At 39.9% G+C, this 27,500-nt stretch overlaps 1 protein-coding gene across 2 annotated transcripts in view; it reads left to right on the top strand.

Moving 5' to 3' along the window:
• Nucleotides 1-27,500, top strand: part of map2 (microtubule-associated protein 2) — a 122,800-nt gene that overhangs the window by 84,524 nt on the left and 10,776 nt on the right. For both annotated transcript variants that reach the window (XM_060877120.1, XM_060877121.1), the window contains 12 exons: nucleotides 3,749-3,853; nucleotides 7,611-7,685; nucleotides 11,191-11,406; nucleotides 13,468-13,737; nucleotides 14,892-18,119; nucleotides 18,334-18,534; nucleotides 19,587-19,724; nucleotides 21,221-21,279; nucleotides 23,354-23,536; nucleotides 25,168-25,312; nucleotides 26,465-26,521; nucleotides 26,771-27,090. In XM_060877120.1, the coding sequence (XP_060733103.1) occupies nucleotides 3,749-3,853; nucleotides 7,611-7,685; nucleotides 11,191-11,406; nucleotides 13,468-13,737; nucleotides 14,892-18,119; nucleotides 18,334-18,534; nucleotides 19,587-19,724; nucleotides 21,221-21,279; nucleotides 23,354-23,536; nucleotides 25,168-25,312; nucleotides 26,465-26,521; nucleotides 26,771-27,090 (4,997 nt within the window). The remainder of the gene's footprint in view (nucleotides 1-3,748; nucleotides 3,854-7,610; nucleotides 7,686-11,190; nucleotides 11,407-13,467; nucleotides 13,738-14,891; nucleotides 18,120-18,333; nucleotides 18,535-19,586; nucleotides 19,725-21,220; nucleotides 21,280-23,353; nucleotides 23,537-25,167; nucleotides 25,313-26,464; nucleotides 26,522-26,770; nucleotides 27,091-27,500) is intronic.

Genomic DNA, 27,500 nt, shown 5'->3' with positions numbered 1-27,500 from the left:
TAAACTTGTTTTTAGTCAAAGCTTTTCTAGCCATCAGTTTGTAATTAATATAAATTAAAATGAATAATAAAAATTAATTAATAATAAGAAATACAGACAATATAATGTAGATATTATATAGATATTATATTGTCATATCACTTATCATTAAGACTGATGGATGAAGGATTATCACTCAGGATGATGAGCTGGAGGAAAAAGTAATCTTAGTCTCTGTCTCTCTCTCTCTCTCTCTCTCTCTCTCTCTCTCTCTCTCTCTCTCTCTCTCTCTCTCTTTGTCTCTCTCTCTCTTTGTCTCTCTCTTGCTCTCTCTCTGTCTCTCTCTCTTTGTCTCTCTCTCTCTTTGTCTCTCTCTTGCTCTCTCTCTGTCTCTCTCTCTGTCTCTCTCTCTCTCTCTGTCTCTGTCTCTCTCTTTCTCTCTCTCTTGCTTTCTCTCTCTCTTGCTTTCTCTCTCTCTCGCTTTCTCTCTCTCTCTCTCTCTCTCTCTCTCTCTCTCTCTCTCTCTCTCTCTCTCTTTGTCTCTCTCTTGCTTTCTCTCTCTTGCTTTCTCTCTCTCTTGCTTTCTCTCTCTCTCGCTTTCTCTCTCTCTCTCTCTCTCTCTCTCTCTCTCTCTCTTTGTCTCTCTCTCTCTCTCTCTCTCTCTCTCTCTCTCTCTCTCTCTCTCTCTCTCTCTCTCTCTCTCTCTCTCTCTCTTTCTCTCTCTCTTTCTCTCTCTCTCTCGTGTTCCTTCTTTACAGCCCACCTCTGTCACTTTATCCCCCAATTCTTTTTTCTCTCTCTTCTGCCTCTGTCTCCTGCCTTTCCTCCTCAATATCTCTCCCACTTCCCTCTTTCCTTCTCTCTCTCAGCTCATCCCTGACCCCCCACCCCACCCCACAGTAATGAGGCATGTGGGCGAGAGGACATGCAATTACAGCATGCAGTTTTCTCTTGTATTCAGCTATGGCTCGTTTTCTCTTCGCTCTCTTCGTTCTCTACATTTATGCGAACGCTATTTATTTTCGGAACCATGTTAAAATGAAATGCCTCCCAGATCCTCGGCCTGGCCTGAGCTCCGCCTGGGTGACTCCAGTTCACATGAAGCTAACTAGCTTTTACTGACTGACATTTCTGAGTAAAGATGGATTTTACAGCCCTGTTTTGCTGAGAGCAGAAATCTGAAATCGCTGATTAATGAATGATTTACTGACTCTTTTTTAAAGAGAATCACAGCTGTGGTTAATCAGAGGTCTTGTTTGTGTGTGTTGCGTGCATGTGTTTTGTGATGTGTGTGTGTTTGTGTGTGTGTGTGTTTGTGTGTGTGTTTTGTCATGCGTGTGTGTGTGTTTTGTCATGCGTGTGTGTGTTTCTGTGTGTTTTTGTGTGTGTGTTTTTGCGTGCGTGTGTGTGTGTTTGTGTGTGTGTTTGTGTGTGTGTGTGTGTGTGTGTGTGTGTGTGTGTGTGTGTGTGTGTGTGTGATTAGATGTGGGTGGAAGATGCCATGCTTAAAGAGCACAAAAGCACTTTCTATAGCATAGAGCATGTGGGAGGATAAAGTGGCAGTTAATCAGTATGTTTTTTTTTTAAAGCTTTGATGTCATGAAGAAGAAACAGACTTTACAACATTAACACACAGCAATTTACTTAACACTTGCTAATTCAGAGAAATTAATAATACATTTTATTTATATATCTTTTGTTTAATCCTTTATCAGTTAATCATATGACCATGAAGTTAAGGACAGTACACACTGCTGTCCTTGTTTTCCCTGAACTAGGACAGCTTTTATGTTTCAGTTACCAAAAAAATCTAAACTTGACTCAATAACATCTGATAAGGTGTTGCATTGTGACTGTAGTGTGTTACCAGAGGTGATCCTGTAGCTTTTACGCTCCTCACCATCTTCATGATGGAGAACGTATCCCAGTAACAATCTACAGTTTTTTTCTTGTTAACTTTAAGAGAAAGCAAGAGAACGAACAACTGTTTAATAACAAGTGATAACAAGAAACGCTAACTTATTTACTGGACATTAAATGTAACCACAAACGGATAAAAAGTACCAAGTGTCATCTAATAATAAATCCAATAAACTGTAATTGTGGTAAATTGCTGTAGCATTAAAGGAGCAAAAAACTTCAGATAATGATTTTTACATGCGCTACTTGACAAAGTTCTCCATCCTGTTTTAATGTGATGTCTGAACTCAATGCACTAAAATACTCATGAACATTTTAATTTGCAATAAATCCAAAACTTTGCTCATTTTCTAAAAGCCTGTAAGTCTGTAAGCTTTATACATGTTCACTCTTCAATTCCAATCTGTCGTTGCGTTTGTAATACTGTTGCCATGACGATCCCTTTAGTGTCGGTAATTGGTAATGCAGCCTCTCACATTAAATTTGTTCGTTTGTTTGCTTGTTTGTTTGTTTAAGGGCTGGATAATGTTGGTATTGACAGTCCCCTCCAAAATTATTTGAACAGCAAGGATTTGTTTATTTATTTATTTATTTATTTATTTAATTATTTTGGTATACAATGATGACATCTGGGTTTGAGTTTAAATGAGGGATATTAGATCAATTAGAATTTTGTTTACCATTTCCTAATATTTACATCTAGATCTGTTAAAATGTGATTAAACCTAACCACTTTTTTAAAAAAAAAAATATTGGAACACACCTTCACCTGTGAAGTCTGCATTTATTGTAAGCATTTCGTCGCTGTCAGACAGAATCCTCATATCTCCAAAACCGTTATTTTTCAGGAAATTAAAAAAACTCCGTACCTTATCTGCAGTACACAGGGTTTAGTCCGCATTACAGTGGATTGTCTTGCGCTAAATTCCTGTCCTCCGACGAGCACCAGAACTAGCGGGGGTCAAGATTTTTTTTTCTTTGAGCCCAGTGTTTTGAAGACATTTACCTCAGAAGACATGTTGATTCGTTGCGACTCTTCTTGAGGAGAAATATGCCGTGAAGCTCTCACACGGAGTGAGGAAGAGGTGGACAGTTGAAGTGTCCAATGGAGTTATGAGATTTGTGCTCAAGCTATTTTCAAGACTTTAGATTGGTTAATAACTTGTAAAAATAACAGACCCACGTGGGGACTGACCAATAGCATCGATATGTGAAAAAATATGAAATTGACCAAATTTGGACATACGAGGTTTCCGCCCGACAGCGACGATTTAATGCAACCAAATTGTACGTTTTTATTTACTTTGACTTCTCTGTTCCAATACTTCTGCTCTAACATCTTTATTTATCTTTTATCTCAAACCTAAAACCGTATAAAAAAAAGAACTGGCCTTGATTGCTCCAGGACTTTCAGAGGGTACTGTATTTATTTTTGTAATTGTTGTACCAGGATTATGTTTCTCATTTAGCAATATTTTATAATTATTTATTTCTTTTTGGAGGGTTTAAGATGGATTGATAAATTGGATAAAAATGGCTGTTTAAACGACTGTATGAAGACTTCACATATACTTCACCAAATGAACAAGAAAAAAAGAATCCAACTGGTTTACAGCACGTTACAGCAAAGTTTATATGAAGTAATAATGAATCTCTGAGCAATCGAGTGTAATGATCATGTTTGGAAGAATTAGAGCCTCCAGTTATTAAAAAAGTCATCATTTATGCTCCAAATCCATGATTCACTCTTAAATTATGATACATGACAGGTTTGAAAATCATTATATATGGAGCTGCCATTGAGCCATCCCGATGATGATGATGATGATGATGATGATGTGTTTTACAGAGCAAGTGTCCGCGCGCATTGTGCAGGAGGTGACGGCCGAGGCAGTGGCGGTTCTGAAGGGAGAGCAGGAGCTCCATCCAGGCACAGCCGTCCGACTCTCCTCAGGTACGACACAACTCTATGATTCACTCTCATAGATACTGGAAACCGTTCAACCTCGAAAATCTGGGCTCTGTTTACCTTCGAACACACTTGAAATAGAAAAATTTGTGGTGCAGTTTGTGCTATTTCTGTGGGTGACACGGCGTGTGCTAGAGTTTCTTTATGCTTCAAATATGTTATATTTGTTTCTATCCTCACTCACTCATCTTCTACCGCTTATCCGAACTACCTCGGGTCACGGGGAGCCTGTGTCTCAGGCGTCATCGGGCATCAAGGCAGGATACCCCCTGGACGGAGTGCCAACCCATCACAGGGCACACACACACACTCTCATTCACTCACACAATCACACACTACGGACAATTTTCCAGAGATGCCAATCAACCTACCATGCATGTCTTTGGACCGGGGGAGGAAACCGGAGTACCCGGAGGAAACCCCCGAGGCACGGGGAGAACATGCAAACTCCACACACACAAGGTGGAGGTGGGAATCGAATCACAAAACAGCTCCATGAGATCCTGTAGGGACTGATAAGCTTTTGCAAGATTAGTGAAATGACACTTAACTTCCTGACACATACACACTTGTCCATTTCAGGTAAAAAAATGACAACGATGATGTTGAATGAGTTGAATGGTTTTGATTCAGCCTTCACTAATGTTAACTTGGACCTACGTTGACTTGCCACAGAAACGTAAAAAGTTTAACAAATTAGTAAAATTGTTTGTTTGTTTGTTTGTTTGTTTGTTTGTTTGTTTGTTTGGATTTGTTCCAGTTTTTATTTTATCAATTAATAAAATGAATGAAGGACGGAGCAGGAGATCGACAGGTGGATCAGTGTATCTTCTGCAGTGATGCGGTCGATATACCGGTCTTTTGTGGTGAAGAAAGAGCCCTCACCTATGGTCATGAGCTTTGGGTCATGACCGAAAGGACAAGATCCCGGATACAGGCGGCCGAAATGAGTTTCCTCCGTAGGGTGGCTGGGTGCTACCTTACGGACAGGGTGCGGAGCTCGGTCACTCGGGAGGAGCTGAGAGTAGAGCCGCTGCTCCTCCACATCGAGAGGAGTCAGCTGAGGTGGCTCGGGCATCTGTTCCAGATGCCTCCTGGACGCCTCCCTGGGGAGGTGTTCCGGGCATGTCCAACTGGGAGGAGGCCCCGGGGAAGACCTAGGACACGCTGGATGTCTCTCGGCTGGCCTGGGAACGCCTCGGTATTCCCCGAGATATTCTCGGGAAGTCTGGGCATCCCTGCTTAGACTGCTGCCCCCGCGACTTCCTGTAAACTGGCATATTATTGTATGCGCTGAAATAACGAATCTATTATTTGAGTTATTAGATTGTGTTCATGAAATAAATAGAATTTATTTAGCAGTTAAAGGAGCTCTGGCTGCAAAACATTTACAAAACTCCAAAAACTGGAAACTTGAAATGTTTGTTTGTGAAATGTTTGTTTGAGAAGAGTCTGTCAGTGTGACACGTTTGCAAGCAAATTATGGATATTGTGTCTATGTATAGTGTGTCTGGGAGTTTCTTTGCAGATCAGGTAGAGTGTGTGTGTGTGTGTGTGTGTGTGTGTGTGTGTGTGTGCGCTCTTGATCTATGGCCTGAGCTGGTCTCCATACTGTCGCTTCAGCTCCTGCTGATTAGCAGATCCGTTTTGACAGCTGGTCGTTTCCATTAGCACACTGCTGTGATACGTTGATATGTGTGCTGACTAAGGGTAGAGAGAACAACCTGTCTGCTGGTTCAAACAACCCATCCTGTCTTCTTCTGTGTGTCACAACAAGCATAGAAATGCCCGTATTCATAGCAATTTACATTATCTCATATATACAACTGAGCAGTTGGTGGATAAGGGCCCTTGCCCTAGGGCCTGGGTCTGATATCTTTGGTATTCCTTTAATTTGACCTTACAACCTTACCTACCAGTTATGAGGCTTAACCGGCTAGTCTGGTTCACTACAGTTAGAAGAGCTCTTGGTTTCATCATTGAATCATGTTGTTTCATGTTTTTATGCTTATATTTATTATATTGATAAATATTGTAAGTGCACCACTGATAAACAAGACTGAGGCAGCGGTGGTCAGGCAAAACTCCCAGAGAAGACATTAGGATGAAACCTTGGGGCTTTTTACACCTGGTCACTTCATCTGTTTTCTGTGATCCGATATCTACCCGATGGTAAGAAGACCAGGTCTAAATGCCCTCCGAAACGTTTTGGAGACGGATATAAATCCGATGGTACAAACCCCTTCAGGAGGTGGTCTGGGACGCATTTCAGATGAAACTGGACAGGTGTAAATGAATGTGGTTGTTCAAGCCACATACGTCAGCGCTATACTCCTCCCAAACAGAAGTACGTCACTCGCAGGTGACTCACGAGTCGTGCATCGCGCCAGAAACAAATAACATCAAACATCGCCAGCGAAAATGCAGCAAACAGACCGGGTGTAAAAAGGCCCCTTGAGACTTAGTTGGTACCATCCACAGCAATCCCATGTGTCCTTTTCTGATTGTTATTTCTATAGTAGCAGCTAATTCGCATGGGCCTGTGTGACAAAAATGTTTAATAGCTGGTAAAAGTTTTCTGTAAGGAGATATTTCTTATACATACAGTGAAGGAGTCTCCATTGTCAGCTCTTTCTCTGTCAGGATGTTTTCCACCACAGGAAAGTCTTCAGGACGTGGTTTATGTTGTGCAATAACACTACAGGTTGTTTTGTTAATAACTTCAAATTAAGTGTGCCATTTAGTGCGCCATTTTTTAATTCATAAACAATCATAATTTCAAGCAAAACATTGCAGTTTAAAATGGAGGAATAAACACTTCAGGATGCCTTATTATTGGAACGTAGTCAATGTTGGAGTGGTAACAAGTCGTAACTCTTCTTTGTACTGAGCTGCCTCACACCACCCAGTCAGTTATTCCTATACAAGTAACTTCTGTCGTGATGTGTTCCTTGTGTTTGGGAGCCGATAACAGCTGCTGAAAGTTTTTTTTGGTCCCTGCTCTTCTTCTTCCTCTCTCCTTTAGCATCTCCACGTTTCTCCTCTTTATTCACCATTTACTTCCTTTTGCTTTGATAATATTGGTCACCTTTTGTCACCTTTCTTCCTCATTTTCTATCTCTTTGAACTCCTTTCATCTTCCTTTCTCTCGATTCTTTTCTCTTTCCATTATGCTCTGTTACTTCCCATTTCTCGAATTGTCCACCCTTCTGTTCACCCTTTCCTGTCTCTCTATATCCCCCTCTTTCTGTCTCTCTCTGTGTCCAGATTTCCCTGCATTTCCTTCTCCTTGTGTCTGTTTGTAGATGTAGGGGATGAGGAGGAGGCTGGGCCTCTCTGCCGCTTCCAAAATTCTCGGGAGAGGTGCAAGTTCCTCGCCCCCTCCATCTCGTAACTCTTCTTTGTACTGAGCTGCCTCACACCACCCAGTCGGTTATTCCTATACAAGTAACTTCTGTCGTAATGTGTTCCTTGTGTTTGGGAGCCGATAACAGCTGCTGAAAGTTTTCAGGAGATAAATAGAGCTCTCGCTGTGCTGGATTTAGTCTGCAGAAACAGATCATACTGTGTACGCAGCAGTATTGAAAGGATGAGATTAAACAAAGAGAGTAAGCACCTGCAAAGAAATCCTGTATGTCAGATTGCGCATCCATATACTAAGCTTTGCTGTGTGGATTTTTTATTTATTTATTTTTTATTATATCCATTCCTCATTCTCTGCTTTCATTTTCTGTGTCTGCAGTGGAAGACTCGACCAATTTGCCACCTTCTCCACCTCCGTCTCCTGCCGCTGAGCACTTTGGCCCTCTGGAGCAAGGTAGGTCCATGTCCAACTGATAATATGTGTGTGTATGTGGAAAGTTTAACAGTGTTTGTACAAAGGTGAGTGTGAAAAACATCTGTGGTTTGGATGTGTCTTCATCCCTGTTCACCACCTTCTCCACAAGAGGGTTGGGTCTTTTTTGCCGGAAAAGTGGCCAACACCGTTCCTTTCTGGACAGACGGTGAGGCCCACACTTCTGATTAAACTGCAGTGATCCATGCTAGAAGAAAAATGCGCAAAGGATTATCTTTGCCACCTCCTCCTCTTCCTTACTTCTCCTCGGCGCGTGTTAAATGCTTGGCTATATCTTCATCTTCAGAATCTTACAGGAAATAAGACAGCCCAAATCAAAACAACACCATTACCACTTACTTCTCTCACCATCACTTCATTTCCTACATACACTCTTCCTGAGTCCCTTTCACCCTGCATGATACTATTCACTCTGCCTCATCTCCTTGCACCTTAATGCCATCCTGTTGGCATTTAGGCTCATCGCATCGGTATCCTCAATTCTAGGGAAATACCTCATGCTCTATTTGTCCTTGTACTTTTGCATGTTACTGTATGTACTAGGTGCTGTTAATGGTGTGGGCCTGCACTCATCAGTTTCTTTGTTTGTATTTGTGTTTGTTGTTTATTGTTGATTTTGGTTGCATATGCTCTTTAAGCTTTGTGTTTACGTTGGTGCCGTGTACAAACTAGGTGGGGCGAATACAATACTCAACTCGTTTAACATTACTATTAGATGAGCTGATGTTTCAAATAAGCTCAGGATGTTACAGGAACTGAGGAATATGTAAACTATTTAATTCAAGTACTTCACAAGCTTTACTGGTTTTAATCCGAAATTATACTGATGGCTGTTACAATGCTGTATATATGTATATATATATATATATATATATATATATATATATATATATATATATATATATATATATATATATATATATATATGCATTGTCTACTTCATATCTGAGAACAAAATAGGCAGTAAAAAAAAATAACAAAAGAGACTGGGAACTAAGATTACCAATAGTACCTTGGAATCTTAACAAAGGCATCAAGAAAACTATGTAAAGATAAACTAGGTATTTGTGAGCCTAATAAAAAGAAGGATACTATCCCTGACATACACGCTAATCAGATGTAATTAACCAATTTAACAAGAATTAGGTTCAGGGGAATGGTTCTGGCAGATCCAAAGAGAGAAAAATTGGTAGAGATAAATGGGTAGGATCTGTGAGGCCAAACCATGAAAACACTGACTTAAACAATCAGATATAAAGGAGGAAGATCTAGACCTAGTTCTTTACGGTCAGTGAAATAAACAGATGCAAGCTTAAAAAAGAGTCATACACTTAGCTGAGCGCAAAAACAGAGACTGGGTTGAGAGGAGAGACGGAGACTGAGAGAGAAACAAGCAGAATAAGGTGGAAGCAGAGACTGAGTTTGGAGCAGAGGCTTTGAGAATAGACTGCAGAAGAGACAGAGACAAAAACTATAGCAGGTTCAGAGGACAAAGAGTCATGTAACCTGGGAGATAAGACACTAGGCACTTGTTCTATGACCTCGGATGACCACTCTCGGTGGCTTTTTAGAGATAGCTCTTTTTTGAGGGATAGGCAGTAGGTCCACATCTCTTTTCTATTAGCAACAGGGTACCCTAACACATTTCTGGCACATGCCAGTCTTAGACTGTGGCTGATGTGTGAACACATGCCAGAAACAGGTTTGTGGTTGAGGCATGTGTTCCTTACCCGCCTTTCCAAAGCATTCTTGGCATAATGTTTTTTTTTTCTGTTTGCATGTCCAGTTGGACATAAGGGCAGCAGCTTTTGTTTGGATTCTGCATCACAATTTGGCATGCCCAATAGACCTAGGGCAAGTGCTGATCCCAGTCTCACTAGAAGAATCCAGTTCAAGCATTTGGCCATTCATTATTTCTGTGGCTGTGGTTAAGCAATGCACTTTTCTTAATTCCTAGCAGACCTTTGGTCAGGAACCTTATAAAACTTGCCAAACACTTGCATCCAATCTTTGGCACTTTGCTAGTTTGTACAGTATATGCCTTAAAGAAATTAGGCCATAGTTACTAAGATAGAATGAGCCCAAAATCAGTTGTAGTGCCACCTCTTCCATAGGAGCCTGCACTATGACAGGGCTATATTAGACTTTGTGGTCACATTCCCTTTCATCTCTAACTGCAGTTTAGTTCATTGTGGGTGCTTGGGTGTTGCTTCAAAATTTGCTTGCCTCTGATGTGAGTAAAGCTGTCTGGCTTACAGCAATGTGTGCATGGTACATTATTCTAGATGGTTTACTTCCCCACTGCTTTCTGACATGGATTTTATACTACTAATCATTCTAGTGCAGTGAGTGGTCATTTTTGATAGACAATTAACCTTGGTGTTACACCTTGGTGGTAAATCTTAACTCTAAGGCAAACTAATTATGCTTCTAATTTTTTGTCTCAAATGGATACCTACTTAACTTTAACCTCAGACTGGGGCATATGAGGACTCCAGTCATTTTGGTGGTGGCTAGTTGGACTGTCATGTCTAGGTCATGTCTATCTCAGTAGATGCAGTATGGTAATTCCTGGTAAACCCCTGGCCATGTTCCCAAGAGATCTTGTTAATGGTGGTAATTAATAATGGTGGTAGCATTTTGCATTTGGATCGCATGTGCCTAGAACCACTTAATTAATTAGTCTATAGCTGCTGGTAGGTGGATGACCCAACATGATCAATATGTGGCCAAAGTATGCTTTCCCTTTGTAGTCTAACCACACACCAAGTCTTCTTTGTTTGCACACTGTTGGACTTCAAGCAACATATTTATTTAGTTATTGCCTCAAAACGTTTTCGTCTACCTGTATATAACGTTCGTAGTGCTGACTCACTCACAGCAGTTTACATTGTACATTATGCCGGCTTATTGACTCACCCATTGGATTGTTGGCTAGCTATTCTCCTGGCTTATTTGTCAAGATTAAAAATTAGTCCCTGTCTGAGACAATGACACGGTGCCTCCACAGCAGCTATTTCTGTTTGTGGCCATTTCGTCTTGTATCTATGTATTTGGTGTTGTGCTTATGTGTGCCATTTCTTCACAATTCCTTTACGTAGTACCTATTCTGCATGTTTATTTTCTCTTTCTATTTTTTACTGCCTTTCTCTTGGTCCCTGCTCTTCTTCTTCCTCTCTCCTTTAGCATCTCCACGTTTCTCCTCTTTATTCACCATTTACTTCCTTTTGCTTTGATAATATTGGTCACCTTTTGTCACCTTTCTTCCTCGTTTTCTATCTCTTTGAACTCCTTTCATCTTCCTTTCTCTCGATTCTTTTCTCTTTCCATTATGCTCTGTTACTTCCCATTTCTCGAATTGTCCACCCTTCTGTTCACCCTTTCCTGTCTCTCTATATCCCCCTCTTTCTGTCTCTCTCTGTGTCCAGATTTCCCTGCATTTCCTTCTCCTTGTGTCTGTTTGTAGATGTAGGGGATGAGGAGGAGGCTGGGCCTCTCTGCCGCTTCCAAAATTCTCGGGAGAGGTGCAAGTTCCTCGCCCCCTCCATCTCAGTTTCAGTGCCCGAGGATGAACCCTACTACTCTGACGAGGAGTACTATGACCACCCCTTATTCAGCCCTGAGTGGACACTCTCGGGCTCGTGCCCTTCAGGGCAGGCCGCTGCCTTTAGCCAGATTGAAGGTGAACCGCGCATGGTTCCTCTCCACCACCCTCCCCCATTGTCTTCTTTTCTTTCTCTTCCTGTCCTATCTTGAATACTCTTTGGTCATGTTTATCCAAACCTTGGTCTTCTCTCTCTCTCTCTCTCTCTCTCTCTCTCTCTCTCTCTCTCTCTCTCTCTTGTTTGCCACCCCCCTTTCGTCTTTTGTCTCTGTTGTGCTGTGCACGCTCTGTCTGTGGAGCGTTCCTTATTCTCAGCGTGCCCTTTCATTTGTCTGGACATTTTATTCAAAGTCGTTTGGCTCCCATCCCCGAGGTTCATTTATTGGGTTGTTTCTTTTCTCAAGCGTTGCCTAAATTACACCAACCCCACACACTTACCGTGTGATGCATTAGTGGCACTATTCATGCATCTTGTTTTAATAAAACTTGCTCCAAATGTGAGCCAAACGGCTTGCTACATCGACAGGTCAGTCCAGCATGGTGTGCATTTTTTTTGTTCTTTGCCTGTCTTGTGGGTCTGCCATTGTGTCTGTCTGATTGTCTGTCTCTCCATCACCTGGTCCATGCTCATCTGTCCATTCCCCTCCCCATCCCCAAGTCATTTTTTTTTCCCTGCTGATGTACACATGCTGTAGATCACAGGAAGACTTTCAGCTCTTCTACTTTTGGCACAAACATTCCCACTCATACTTTATTCACTTTTTTCAATCTATTACAGTAATGCATCAGTCGAAAAAAAGACAGGACATGCATTGTCAGTTCTTGTTAGTTTCTTGGCAAAATGACGGATCCTATATTAGAGATAAAAGCCCATGTCTTTTTTGCTCCTATACTTTGCTGTCAGCTTCTGTCTCACTGCGACATCCTGCTGAGAGTTGACCTAGTGTGCCCTGTGCTGCTAGACTCCAAGCATCCCTCATAATCTTACTGTAGGCTGCAGACTTCTTAGATGCTCATTCACTCTGACAGCTAAAACATTGTTATACCCTACCTTCTGGTTCATCCTATTGCTAAAAAACATGCCAAATGTCACAGATATAAACTAGTGCCGAAGAATTATCGCGTTCTCTTTACTCACATTGACATCGAAGGTCTCATTGTCAGTTTTCTTTTCTTACATTTTCTTAGTGATGCTTAATAAATTCCCAGAAGTACAATCGACCAGAATTGATGCAGGGCTACTGTATGTTGGAAAGAATTAGTGTGTGACTTAAAACAACTTTATAACTATCAAGGACTGTTCACATACAGGTTGATGTTGACTCTCTCTTATTCCAGCACACTACAGCATATACAATTTTGTAGATTCCCCTTGTTTCATTGTTTACAGTTTTTTGGAAGTTAGCCCACAGCGAATCCTGATCAAAATGAAGACTCACCAGTCAATATTGAGAAGCAAGCTTCTACAGATGCAGTTTATTTTGAGTATGTCTCAAACACATGTGATGCAATTACTAGAAGTGGAATCTACATCTACTGGAGACAAGCAGCTAGATGTTATAGTAAGTGCCAAAAGTCTAGAAGTGCCTGGAACAGAGTCTGCTAGCTCAGATAAACAAGAAGGAACTACGGACAAGTCTGTAGATTCCCCTTGTTTCATTGTTTACAGTTTTTTGGAAGTCATATCCATGATACCCGTCTCAGACAAAAATATACGATGAGTCCTCAAAGCCGAATTGTTTTAAGTTTCTTGGGTTGACTATTTTCTGTTGAATGTTCCTATCAGTTGCTTTTTCTGCATCACTTTAACATGACATGTTTAAAAGTCTTAGACCTCGTTGTAGCACTGGTTGTAAGCTAAGTAACTACACGCATTGTCTCGTATTAGAGGGTATTCCTATCTTTTCTGATAGCACATACAGTAAATTTGCCCTAATTATGCAAAAATGTTATTTGGCCTTACTATATTTTTCAAAACCCCTCCACATCCATACTGAAACAGTACACATGCAACATATTGATGTGTCTTCATTCCTATCCCAGAGCTGAAAGTGTCCCATTTCCTCTAGATCCCTGTAACCCAAGTCTGTGTTGTCCGTAGTCTTGATGTTTCCACTTGTCCCCCTTTTTATTAAGAAGAAGAGACCATAGAGGCTCTTTCTGCAGCGGAGGAAGATGAGAACATTGCAGCAGCAGCAGCTTTAGAGGAGCAGGAGGAAGAGGAGGAGCAGTGGAGTGGGGAAGAGCCTGAGCAAGAACCCATATCCATGCTCTTAGAGCAGGCAGAGGTGATAGTCGGGGCCCAGACTTTGCCCTATCTGCAGGCAGAGGACCAAGCAATTAATGCTGGCCCTGGAGCTCGTAATGGGAGCACTGAGGAGGCAGAAAGGGGCGAGTGCCCTGGAAAAGGTGTGTCCTCCCTTCTCTGTGGCCTGCATGTGTTTTTTTTCCTTGCTTTCCAAAAAAGAAAAGCTAAAGCATTTTGACAGCTGCGATCTAAGGCAATGGGGAAGAATGGCTCGAAATTGTCCTCTTCTCTGCTGATGCTGCAAGGCAACACAGGCTTGATGGTGACCCGCTTCTGTGGCCAAAGCTGTGCTTGTTTATCATTTTCTTACTTTTGTTCTCTTTCTTCTCATTATTGAATTGCCGTTATCAGTTATAGGTGCTACCTTCTTCTTTTGGTGAAGCTTTCCTCGAAGCATATGCTTTGTCTTATGTTGGTATTATTGTTGCCAGGCTGACCTTTTCCCCATCAACCCATCAAGTGTAAACCATTTGCTTGGTGTCATTTTTGCCAGCTACATTGCCAGTGTATTCTTTTTTCTTTTTATTGCATGATGTGATGAATCACTTGTTTCATTAAATAACTGATTCTGTTGAAACTCATTTGACCTTGCTTTTTTTTTTAAACATAGTCACGTCATTTTATTTTCACCCATGTTTTAATGCCAAATGTGATATGTGCACATTTGATTTTTATCATGTATCATTTGTTCACCTTATGTTTTATTTGTAAACCTTTGAAAAGCTGTAAGATTTCATCTACCGTCTACTTGGTGTTGTACAAGAACTATAACATTCAACAAAACAAATTGCTAAAAATATTCGTCTTACGATACGATACCTTTTTTTTTTTTGTATTAACTGAGTGGATTTTGCATTTAAAAGTTGTCTCTATCAATTTTATTCAATTTAACAGCCTTAACAGTCCAGAATGTTTTATTATGATGTTAGTTGTTATAGTGGGTATTTATATAGTTTTTAACCAAAGGTTATTAAATCCGTCTTATCTGGATTATACAGGTGAGGTGTTCATGGACATTTCATCCTCATTGTGTGGATCTCATCCATCCAGCATTTTGCATGTTGCTCTGCTTACAACCATGTCCTCACTTTGTTCATCAGTGAGTTGGAATGTGCTCTTTTGTTTCATTTGAGACTCTGTATGCTGTGACAATTGCTGGGCTTTGCTTGTCCTTGTGGTGGTTGGCCTGGCAAATCCTTGAGCCCAGATATATAAGTTATGCAGCACAACCAGATCACTTAAGATTTGCTTTCAGCTGTGAAGATGGATGCAGAAAAGCCATGTGGAGAGAGGGCTGCGCCGGTCAGCATGGACTTCACTCAGTCAGAGGTGCTACACCCAGAGGATCTCACCTCTTACCAAAGTGTTGTCCCTGATACATCATTACCCAGCCTAAGTGACACAGATCCGTTTGCTGATTCACCAAATGGTCAAAGCAATGCCAAAGAGCCCACAGCGAATCCTGATCAAAAGGAAGACTCACCAGTCAATACTGAGAAGCAAGCTTCTACAGATGCAGTTTCTTTAGACTCAAGTATGTCTCAAACACATGTGATTCAATTACTAGAAGTGGAATCTACATCTACTGGAGACAAGCAGCTAGATGTTATAGTAAGTGCCAAAAGTCTAGAAGTGCCTGGAACAGAGTCTGCTAGCTCAGATAAACAAGAAGGAACTACGGACAAGTCTGGAATGTCTGCTTATTTTGAAACAACAACACTGAAATCAGATGAGACGATGGGACAAGGTGAAGATTATTATGAGCTTAGTACTGCATCAGATGAGACTAAGTCTGCCATTTCCTCAGTTCCAGAAATTAGCTACAGTACCCTAGTTCAATCTCAGTCTATAGGTGAAATTCCTGAAAGTCAAAAGGGTACTGAAGAGCAACAAAAGGTCCTCCCATCATCTGAAAAAAGGGATGATTGCAAGCTCTCTCCTGGAAAGTTAGCCTTGGAGCAAAGAAGTTACTCCCTGAATATCACCATCGGAGCTATGGATCAGAGTGGAGGACAAGGGCGTCCCAAAAACTTCTCACCGTTAGCGACTGACATCATGTCTTATACCAGTGGAAGCCTTGATGAATCTACTGACTGCATTCCTGTCTCTCCATCAGTGGAGAAACTCCCCTCTTTCCCACCACTAATCCTGGAGACATCAGCCTCTGTCACCACTCCATCAGCTTCTCCACCTCATGACACAGTAGCTGATATCAAGACCACAAGTCCACAGCCTGAATCCCCAGGTTCTCCCTTACCTAATAAGTTCAGCTATAAAAATGGTGCTGTGATGGCACAAGATCTACCTGAAATGCTGGACTTGGCAGGCGCTCGTACAAGATTAATGTCTGATAACACTGATCCTGAGATTATAAGAAGGAAGTCAGTCCCTGCTGACATGCCTGCCCTAGTGAGTGACTCCTTAGCCCATTTGTTTCAGGGTCAGCGAGTTACAAAAAGTGAGACTCAATTGGAGGAACACGGATACTGTGTTTTTAGTGAGTACTCTGGTCCCATGCCATCTCCAGCAGATGTTCACAGTCCATTGGATTCTCCACCAACACAAATCTTCAACAGAATGATTTCAGAGGAGAAAGATGAAATTCCAAATACAAGTGGACAGGAAAGCCCATCATCTAAAGTTCTAAAAGAAGACATTTCCCCAGACACAGAGGAGGACAAGGATACAAGAGAAAAAGTGTGCAAAAATAATGACGCTGGGGCAGAGCAGCCAAGCAGTCAAGTTAAAACGTTTGCCACTCCAACTGTTACTGTTACTTTGGAAGGAGTGAAAACAGATCTTGATGAAGAGGCCAAACTTGCAGCTGAACAGGAGGCAGAAATAGCTGATTATGAGAGGCAAATTCGCAAGCTGGAAATGGAAGACAGACCTTTAAGTGTTGAAGAGGAGAGGGAGCTCCAGGAGCTACGTGAAAAGGTGAAGAATAAGCCAGATTTAGTTCACCAAGAAGCCTATGAGGAGGTAGATGCTGAGGATGTGTACCAGCTTACTGGAGTTGCCAAGGACAGGATTGCTAGACCAATTAGACCATCACCAACATCATCAGTGGAGAGTGGAACAGAAGAAGATAAAGTACCCGTTGACACAGAGAAACCTAAACCGGCACAAGATGGCCGGAAAGAAGAGCCTGCAAAATTGTCTCCTGCCGAATCTGTTGAGAAACCCAGGAAAGATCATAACCTCCTAGAATCTGACAAGGAGAATGAGACTATTAAAGAAAAATCACAACTGGAAATTGCAATGGCAGAGCAGGCTCCTGTTTCCACTTCAGTGTCACAAAGTGCAGACGAAGAAATAGAAGTAGCTGAGGAACCTATGGAGTACATGCAAGCAGAAAAAGCAGATTTAGATTTGCCAAATGTGCCTGAGATACTGGAGAAGGTTGAACCACAGAAGACTGAGCAAGATCGGTCTGAAGTAAAACAAATTGAAACAGAGCTTGTTGAGAAAGATGAAGAGTCAAAAGTTGTTGAGAAACACGAGGAGCCTAAAGCTGTTGAGAAAGATGAAGAGTCCAAAGTTGCTGAGAAACACGAGGAGCCTAAAGCTGTTGAGAAAGATGAAGAGTCCAAAGTTGTTGAGAAACACGAGGAGCCTAAAGCTGTTGAGAAAGATGAAGAGTCCAAAGTTGTTGAGAAAGATAAAGAGGACAAAGGTTTTGAGAAAGATGAAGAGCACAATATTGTTGAGAAATATGAGGAGCCACAAAATGTTCAAAAAGAACAAGAATTCAAAATTCTTGCGAAAGATGAAGGGCCCACAGTTGCTGAGAAACATGAAGAGCCTAAAGTTGCGAAGGACGAAGAGCCTAAAGTTGCGAAGGACGAAGAGCCTAAAGTTGCTGGGAAGGACGAAGAGCCAAAAGTTGTTGAGAAAGATAAAGAGCCGTCATTTGTTGAGAAAGATGAAGCACCCAAAGTTGTTGAGAACGATGAAGAGACCAGAGTTGTGGAAAAAGACGAAGAGCCTGAAGTTGTTGACAAGCATGAAGAAACTGGACTTGATAAGAAAGATGAAAAGACAGGACTTGTGAAAGATAAAGTGGAAGAGCATGAGGAGTTGGAAGGGGCAGGGGCAGCAGTACAAGAAACCATCGAGCCTCGAGCTGCCATTGAGTCTGTTGTAACTGTGGAAGACGATTTTATTACTGTGGTGCAGACCATTGATGAACGAGAAGTACCTGGACACAGCGTACGTTTCTCCACTCCTCCTGAAGAAGAATCACCACAAATGCTTCAAGATGAAGAGGAGGAAGAAGACTCTATTGAAATGGCTCAAGAAGCAGAAATGGAGGCTGCTAGCCTGGAGGAAGTCCAGGATGCTCCTGAAGCTGTACAGGACCCTGTGTGTCCTCCTAAGGAGGTACCAGAGAGCGAGTGTCCTACTGAGAGCTATGATGACTACAAGGATGAGACCACTATTGATGACTCCATTTTAGACAGCTCCTGGGTAGACACTCAAGGTGACGCTATGATTTTTCTTTTCTAAATATATAATTAATTTTTATATAACATTTTTTTTTTTTTATTATTCAGTTGATTTGTTTTTGTTAGAATTGCAATGTATGTACGGTTATTTCAGTAGCCAATATGTTCTTGTGCTCATTTTAAGTAGTAATGCTGTTATCATATTAGCATTATTTGTCATGTGAATTTTACATTCTATACATGCCGCAGATGATGATAAGAGCATGGCCACAGAGAAAATTGAGCCTCTTCCAAGAATATTAAGCCCTGCCAAGAAGCCCTCTACTGAGAAGCCAGTCAAACAGAAGCCTAAATCAGGCAGAGCCAAAGGCCGAATTTCCACACCGGAACGCAAACCCATCTGGAAAGATCCAGGACCGGTCCAAAAAGGGGATCTGAAGAAGAAAAAAGGTTGACGATAAAAAGTGACCTTACATTAGTGTTAATTTCGTCGAGACGAAATATGTTCGTCAACAACCTTTTTTTTTCATGACTAAGACGAGACGATGACGAGACTGCACCACTGTCCAAAAACGCTGACTAAGATTAAAATTAACATGCATTATTGTTGACGAAAAAAGACGAGACGAAAATGTTTTGTATAAAATAAAAACTAAGATAAAATCTCTCTTCATTTTCGTCTACAATCGTCTCTGCTTTTTCATCAGCTGTTACGCCTTTAAAATATTCAGCACGAGTTCGCGGCTTCGCTGTTGCTCAAGTTACAGGTCCGCGAAGCGGATCCCGCTTATTATATCATCAATAATGGTGTGTGCAATACCATGTATAACTTGCATTAAGTTGGTAATTTATATATATATATATATATATATATACACACACCTACAGTTTTGATCTTAGGCTTTTCATTAAGTTATTTATTTACACTATAACACTTGTGTTCCTGATATTATTGCATTTAATGAGGCCTCGTTGTATTTATTCTTACAATAGATTCCAGATGTGGTCAAGCTACAATTTTTTGACTAAAACTAGACTAAAATTAAAAGACTTGATGAAAACTCAAAGATACCTTGAGTTTTCATCGACTAAAACGACGAGACTTTTAGTCGACTAAAACTTGACTAACAAAAAAGATATGTGAACGACTAAATATGACTAAAACTAACAAGGACATTTGGCACAAGACTAAGACTAAATTAAAAATAGGTGACAAAATTAACACTACCTTACATGTTGCCAGAAATGTCTGATTCTTTGTTATTATACTGTATAAGATTCTTGCTGCTGTTTATAAAATATTCCTGTAACTTCTTGTACCGTGCTAATTTTAAGCTACTGCTTTTGTTGTATTGTATTATGGTTGATGGACAAGCTTTTTGTAAATGTCTGCTGGTTAGATGTTATTTTGCTTGTACAGCAACCAGATGGATATTTTGTACTGTATTGACCCCATGAACCAAATCCTACAGTTTTCCTGACTCTGTGTTTCCCTTTTGTAGCTGTGATTAAGAAGGTTGAGGTCACAAAAAAATCAGAAAATCAGAGCCGCTCTCCCTCCAGGAAGAGTGTTTTAAAGGCCGCCGTAAGGCATCCTAGAGCTACTCAACATCACATCTGTGCTAAGCGGAAACCCACAGGTGATCACACTATCACAGGCAGACTGCTTGCAATGTGGCTGGCAAATACACTAGCAAGATGGTGTTTGTCTTTTTGGTTTACAGGTTTTACTGGCAAAATGATTATATATATATATATATTTATTTTTTTTCATGTTGTTATTGGTGTTTTTTTAGTGAAATTGAGTGAAAATTGTTTTGCTCTTTTTGCTTTCTGCACTCTCTCACTTCTGCTTCTTTCTTCTTTGTGCTAATTCTCCGTTGTTGTGGTTATATTCTGAACTAGCGGTAACACCCATTTTCTGATTGAGTGTGTCTGTGTGTCTACTGTGTGAATTTTTAGTCCTGTTATGATTCTCTGAAGGAACATTGCAACAGATTACATCCAGTTTATGTAACAAATCTGGCAGAAGAGTCTCTAGGATACAAAGCATGTATGGTGGTTGCTATGCAACTGATTGAGTAGGAGACAACTTGGTCTCTTGAGAGAGAGAGAGAGAGAGAGAGAGAGATAAAGAGAGTGAGAGAGTGATAGAAAGAGAAAGAGAGAGAGAGAGAATGGGAGAGAGAGAGAGAGAGAAAGAAAGAGAGAGAGAGAGAGAGAGAGAGAGAATGGGAGAAAGAGAGAGAGAGAGAGAGAGAGAGAGAAAGAGAGAGAAAGAAAGAGAGAGAGAGAAAGAGAGTGAGAGAGTGATAGAAAGAGAAAGAGAGAGAGAGAGAATGGGAGAGAGAGAGAGAGAGAAAGAGAGAGAGAGAGAGAGAAAGAAAGAGAGTGAGAGAGTGATAGAAAGAGAAAGAGAGAGAGAGAGAGAGAATGGGAGAGAGAGAGAGAGAGAGAGAGAGAGAGAGAGAGAGAGAGAGAGAGAAAGAGAGAGAGATAGAAAGAGAGAGCGAGAGAGAGAGAATGGGAGAGAGAGAGAGAAAGAGAGAGAGAGAAAGAGAGAGAGATAGAAAGAGAGAGAGAGAGCGAGAGAGAGAGAGAGAATTCCGGGTTCAGGACACATTTCCAATTTGTGATTTCAATAAGCTGATTAACGCTGTATTTTTCTTTAATTAACACCATAAGTGATAGAGAAACAGATGCTGGTGAAGGAACAACACTTAGCTTCTGGAACATGAGCAATCGCAGGCAATAATAACAGGAACTGATTTGTTTTACGGACGTTCCGCCACTTTGAACGTAACCATAAATGGATAAAATGTACATTGTACTTTGCTGTAATTATATGTTGCAGAAGCCTCTTTTATGTAAGGTTGTGTGTTATTCTCTGCCGAGTCATGTCAAAGCAGTTCCTTAAGATTGTGGTTCTGTGTAGAATTCTGTAATATGCTGGAAAGTATTGTATGCTGTGTGTGATGTAAAAACACATTTTGTGTGTGTGTGTGTGTGTGTGTGTGTGTGTGTGTGTGTGTGGTTTTTTATGTCTTTAATTTTCTGGTCTAAGTTAATCGTATCTAAATGTTTTGTATACCCTTGAGAATTAAAATAAGTTATATCAATATATTTTTCTCTCTAGTATCAGCAGACGGACGACTGACTTTCAGCTCGGTGCGTCATTCCAGAGACAGGGCGTCTGTGAGTATCATTGGTTTTTTTACCCAAAACCTCTTACTCTTTTTCAGCAGATTTAGGACTAAATACATCGACTGTTTTATATCGATGTCTGTTCCACTGATTACTAACAGTAACAGTTGAAGTAGACGATTTCATTTTAATGATGAACATGATGGTGTGTTCATTTTGACTAATGTGTTAAATAATAGAATTAAGGGATCGTGTTAATGTTAATTCTAGTGTATAAATTTACGTCCTTGAGTTACGTCTGAGTAAGTCTTGTGTTAGTCACGTTTTCGTGAAACCATGCAGATCTTAAGCTCTTGCTCTTTGAAGATTTTTAATCTTATAGATTTAACTTAAACTCCTTTAGTATCTTAAACACTTTAATAACTTAAACACCTTTAGTAACTTAAACACCTTTAGTATCTTAAACACGTTTAATAACTTAAACACCTTTAGTATCTTAAACACTTTAATAACTTAAACACCTTTAGTAACTTAAACACCTTTAGTATCTTAAACACGTTTAATAACTTAAACACCTTTAGTATCTTAAACACTTTAATAACTTAAACACCTTTAGTATCTTAAACACGTTTAATAACTTAAACACCTTTAGTATCTTAAACACTTTAATAACTTAAACACCTTTAGTATCTTAAACACTTTAATAACTTAAACACCTTTAGTAACTTAAACACCTTTAGTATCTTAAACACGTTTAATAACTTAAACACCTTTAGTATCTTAAACACTTTAATAACTTAAACACCTTTAGTAACTTAAACACCTTTAGTATCTTAAACACGTTTAATAACTTAAACACCTTTAGTAACTTAACACATTTAGTAACTTAAACATCTTTAGTAAGATGGAAAAATATCCAGCTTTTGTGTGGAAGGATGTTATGAAGATGAAGTGTTTTGGGGTCACATGATGTTAATTATCTTTCATTTTTTAGTAATATTCTCAAGCCCAATTATATTTTATTATATGTGTCAAATATATTTATTTAAAAAAAGGATAGATACCATTATCTTTTGACATGCTTGCTAATAGCTTGCTAGCCTTTACCTACCCAGCTTGGAGTTTTAATTGTAAACTTACCCATAAATTTATTTAAATAATTACATTGGAATCATGGACTGTTTTAGCAAAACAGCAACATTATAAGCACATGAATGATTAATTTTCTGTTAGCATCTATTTACTTTTTATAATAAATGCTAGTTTGAATTGCTGGGAAATGTAGCAAGTGAAAGAAACTTGGTAGATGGTTAAAATTGTAAAAATGGTCCAAATTCTGTGAACAAATTACTAAATAAATAAATCAATAAATATATAACTGTGAAATCAAGACTTAACTAAAGACTAGCAAAATTCTAACGAACAAACATTTGGATCAAGCGAAGATATCCTATTATTTGTAGAAGAATTGTCTACTTTTATTATTATTATTATTATTATTATTATTATTATTATTATTATTATTATTATTAAACATTAAAATCTCAACCCAAAACAATCTCCATCTATTTCACTCCAACCTTTCAACATTACCCATGAATCACTCCCTCCCTCGCACGCACTCATACCCGTCGCTGCTAACCTCATGCTTTTTCATTTCCACCATCTTGTACACTCTTTTGTCTAGGTGGCCTTCCATTAGCATTAGTGCAGACGTTATACTGCTCTGACCCTCCTAACCTTAAAGCCCCTCACCCTTCTGATTACTGTTATTTACTGTAACTCAAATGCAAATTGACTCAGGCTTTTCCCAGATCCTGCGGTTTGTATTGCGTGTCGTATTTATAAGTCACGTCCTGTTTGTTGGCTGATGAACAGCGTAGCGTATTTTACTTTATTAGAACAGAGCTGTATCTACATTATGTATTATTTATGTAATAGACGTTATTAATGTAATAGAGGTTGTTACATCGTTTGTGTATGAAATGTAATCGTTGTGTCATGTTCATGTCCATCCCGTTGATATCGTTGTGATCTTTTGGTTTAATCCTCTCTCACATGACTTTCTCTTTCATTGGTTTTTATTTTGCATGAACGAACATCTTCATCCCACCGTTCATCCCAGACCCCCAGCCCGACATCACTAACTAAGATCCCCACCTGTAAAACACGGGCGTCGGCTCTTCCTCAGCCCCGCCCAAACTCCACCTGCTCCTACAATAAAACAAGCTTACTGGTGGAGGTCGAAGGGCCCCGCCCCTTCTCAGCAGGGCTTCAAGATTCCATCTCAATTAATAATTTAGAAAAGGTAAGAAAGGGCCTAAAGCTGGTTGTTTGCTGTCAATTAACTTAAAGCTCATGCTCATAGGGCTTCACAAAGCCTACACAAACCCTTTATGATGATTGACATAAATTGATAACAGCCAAAATATTTATAACAGCTTATTACCAAACTTCAGGCCTTTACTTAGTAAAATGGAACATAGTTATAGTTACATATTTGTTATAACAGTGTCATATCGGTGATATAACAGATATTATTTATAATGAGAAGCTTACTTAGTGTTACATATCTCTGTTATTACAGTATCATATCAGTGTTATGCATAATTGGTTCAACTTAATAAACAAAAGGTTGCTGATTACTTATATCACTGCATGGTCATATCAGTGTAAGAGAGTAGTGTAAGATGACAAGTAGTCATAACAGTCAATATTTAGTAATATTAGCAAAGTGAAGCTAACTTATGGTGAAATATCTCTGTATAACAGTGACATATCATTGTTATAAGTACTCTGCAATAGTTTGTATATTAAAATGAAACACACTTAAATTTACATAACTGACTGCTACTACAAAATCAAAGTTTTAATAAAAAAAATCATTAAATGGTCATTATGTAATACATCAGTGTTATAACTACTCATAATAAGCATATGTTTACTTAAAAGTATTCATATTAACATTTTGTTTATTAAAATGTCACTTCAATTTTCTGAGCACTGTTCTGAAAGTAGGACATAAATAAAAATGTGAATATTTATAACAAGTTTGTCATGTGTCATATCAGTGTCATAAGTGTTCCAAATAATCAAACATTTTATTGTATCGAAGAAAAGCTACATCATTTTGTCATTACAGTGTCATAACAATGCCATTAGTATTCATAACAATCTTGTGTATAACAAAAGTGTTTGTACTTCTAGTTTTACGTTTCAGTAAAATGAAATACATTGAAGTCTATGTACCTTGTTTATTACTGTGTCAAACCTTTGTTGTAAATTACTTATAGTGTCATAATAGTGCCATAAGTATTCGTTCCCTCCAGGAGTTCGTGATTTTGTGATTGCAATAAGAATAATTAAAATAAATCCGTAAAAAGAATCTCATTAAAATTCATTCAGATTTCTACTGAGTAGAATTTGCCTTTATGTTGCAGTGAAAGTCAAACTACAAAATGTAATAACACGTTTACGTCACCGTAAAGTCCTCAGAAGTCGCTTGACTTTACAGCCATGTGTTACAGTATGTCATACTGCATATGTCACTTGACGTAAGCATTGTTAATGACAGATCATGTTGGATCAGTCAGGCACTTGCCGTGAAGGATGCATGAAGACCTAATGAAGCTCTATGAGCACCGTCTCAGAGTAAAGTGTTATTTCTACAAGCAGGAGAGTACAACTTTAGTGAAATTACGTACAGATGATGTGTAGTTTTTTTATCTGTAATTATGGAACTTTTTTTTAAGTGTAATGACAGCTCACATGATCTTTATAAGCAGAAGTTCTGCTCTGATGTGGTGTACGGGATACACAGTACACACGTCCAGCTGTGATGTGTGTGTTTGTGAGGGGTAGCTGTGTGACTCCTATGGAGCACGGTGTGTTATGTGCTGTGGCATTTTTGAGATGTAAGCTGAATGTGTCGCTCTTCAGGACGGAGGATCTCGGAGCCCTGAGAAGAGATCGTCTCTGCCTCGACCAGCCTCCATTCTGACTCGACGCGCTTACGCAAGCGAATATGAGGAGAGCTCCACCTCCATCACTAGCTCTGGATCGACTGCACCACGCAGGCCCACATGTAAGACATGCACACTTTTATACACAAGAAATTTCTGTTTTTTTATCTTAATTATTAAAAAACATACATTCATGTCATTCATACAATTGAGGGTTAAGGGCCTTGCTCAAGGGCCCAGCAGGTACAGATTGGCGGTTCTGAGGTTTGAACTCACAACAGAAATCCAACATCTTTTCCACCAAGCAGTGTGTGAATGTATGTTCACTTTTTTTGCCATATTTTGTCTGGTGTTTGGTTCATTTCAGTAAGTTTGAACTAAAACAATTACCAACCAAACCAAAAATATTCATGTTAATGTTGTCCACATCACTAAGAACACAACACAGAGATGAACTACTCTTTTAGTGGACACTGTACTGTCTTTTATCTTGTTTTCCTTCTCTTCTCTTCTCTTCTCTTCTCTTCTCTTCTCTTCTCTTCTCTTCTCTTTACATGTTTCTTGTCTCTTCTCTTTTTGTCTGCGTTTTCTTTTCCTTTCTTTTTTGCTTTTTTTTCTAATCTCTTCTCTTCTTATATCCTCTTTTCTTTTCTTTTCATTTCTTTACTTCTCTGTACTTTTATTTCCTTTTATTTTATACTCTCTTCTTTTCTACATCTCTTCTGCATTCACTTCTGCATTACTGTTTCACTTCTCTTCTCTTTAACTTTCTTATTTGCTTTTTTCTTCTTATATCCTCTTTTCTTTTCTTTTCTTTTCTTTTCTAATCTTTCTTCCCTTCTCTGTCTCTCTTCTCTTCTCATCTCTCTTCTTTTCTCTATCTCTATCTCTCCTCTCCTCTCCACTCCTCTTCTCTTCTCTTCTCTTCTCTATCTTTATCTCTATCTCTTATCTCCTCTCCTCTCCTCCTATCTTCTCTTCTCATCTCTCTTCTTTTCTCTATCTCTATCTCTCCTCTCCTCCTCTCTCCTCTCCTCTCCACTCCTCCTCTCTTCTCTTCTCTTCTCTATCTTCATCTCTATCTCTATCTCTTATCTCCTCTCCTCTCCTTTCCTCTCCTCTCCTCCTATCTTCTCTTCTCATCTCTCTTCTTTTCTCTATCTCTATCTCTATCTCTATCTCTATCTCTTCTCTTCTCTTCTCTTCTCTTCTCTTCTCTTCTCTTCTCTTCTCTTCTCTTCTCTATCTCTCCTCTCTTCTGTTTTCCCCTACAGCTTTCCACACTGAAGTCAAAGCTGAACACAGGACAGGTCGATCCTCCAGTATGACAGGTAGATCCTCTGGTTTTAATCATCAAGTCTTTCATGTCGTACCATCCTGTACCACTAGGGGTCACAGTTCATTTCTGTTATTAAGTGTTATTATCAGTTCATTCCAGTTTCTCCACACAGAGAATGCTCCATATTGAACTAAACAGTGTCTGTAAACATACAGGATCGATGAATTCACTATTTGAATCTGGACCTTGTTCTAAAATCCACTGTCTATCCACTGCTGTGTGTATTTCATGTGCCGTGTAGGCACCGAGTCTGTGCGTTCCCGCTCCGCTCGCTCCGGCACCTCCACTCCCCGTACTCCCGGCTCCACGGCCATCACTCCCGGCACTCCTCCCAGCACATCTTGTCGCACCCCAGGCACCCCACGCACCCCGGGCACCCCCAAATCCCTCAGCCTTCTCTCACAGGAGCAGAAGGTGGCCATTCTTCGTACGCCTCCGAAGTCTCCTGTCACTGGATCCAAGCAGCTGCGTGTCCTCAACCAACCCATGCCTGACCTCAAGAACGTCAGGGCCAAGATCGGATCCACAGATAACATCAAGTACCAGCCTAAAGGAGGACTGGTGAGTATTCTCACTGACATTATGCTCTGCTTGTTACAGAATCTCAGCAATGGAGCAGAGCTTGTTTGAGGGTGTGTTCGAATGATGCAGTTACGATGTGTTACATTACGTTATTGTCCTCAACTGTCAGTGACTCTCTTACCTGCCGATGCTGTTCCCATGTAACTGTTCTTCATTGTAATTATAATGTCAAGCTTTCAGTTAAGAGATGTTTATTTAATTCAGGGAAGGAGTCTCCAGTGTCAGTGTTTCTGTAACAGTCAGTATGTCTTCTGCTTTGGGAAAGTCTGGTGAAGTTCTAACCTTTTAGAGAGTAAGAGATGACAGGAACTACAGTACAGGTGCCTTCAAGTTCTGCTGGAAATATTGTCATTACAAAGTAAACGAAGCCCTCAATATTCTGTTCAATT

Source organism: Tachysurus vachellii, chromosome 8 (genome assembly GCF_030014155.1).
Source record: "Tachysurus vachellii isolate PV-2020 chromosome 8, HZAU_Pvac_v1, whole genome shotgun sequence".
In the NCBI taxonomy this organism is placed as follows: domain Eukaryota; kingdom Metazoa; phylum Chordata; class Actinopteri; order Siluriformes; family Bagridae; genus Tachysurus; species Tachysurus vachellii.
Note: the sequence above shows the minus strand (reverse complement) of the source record. Positions and strands in the feature narration are given on the sequence as shown.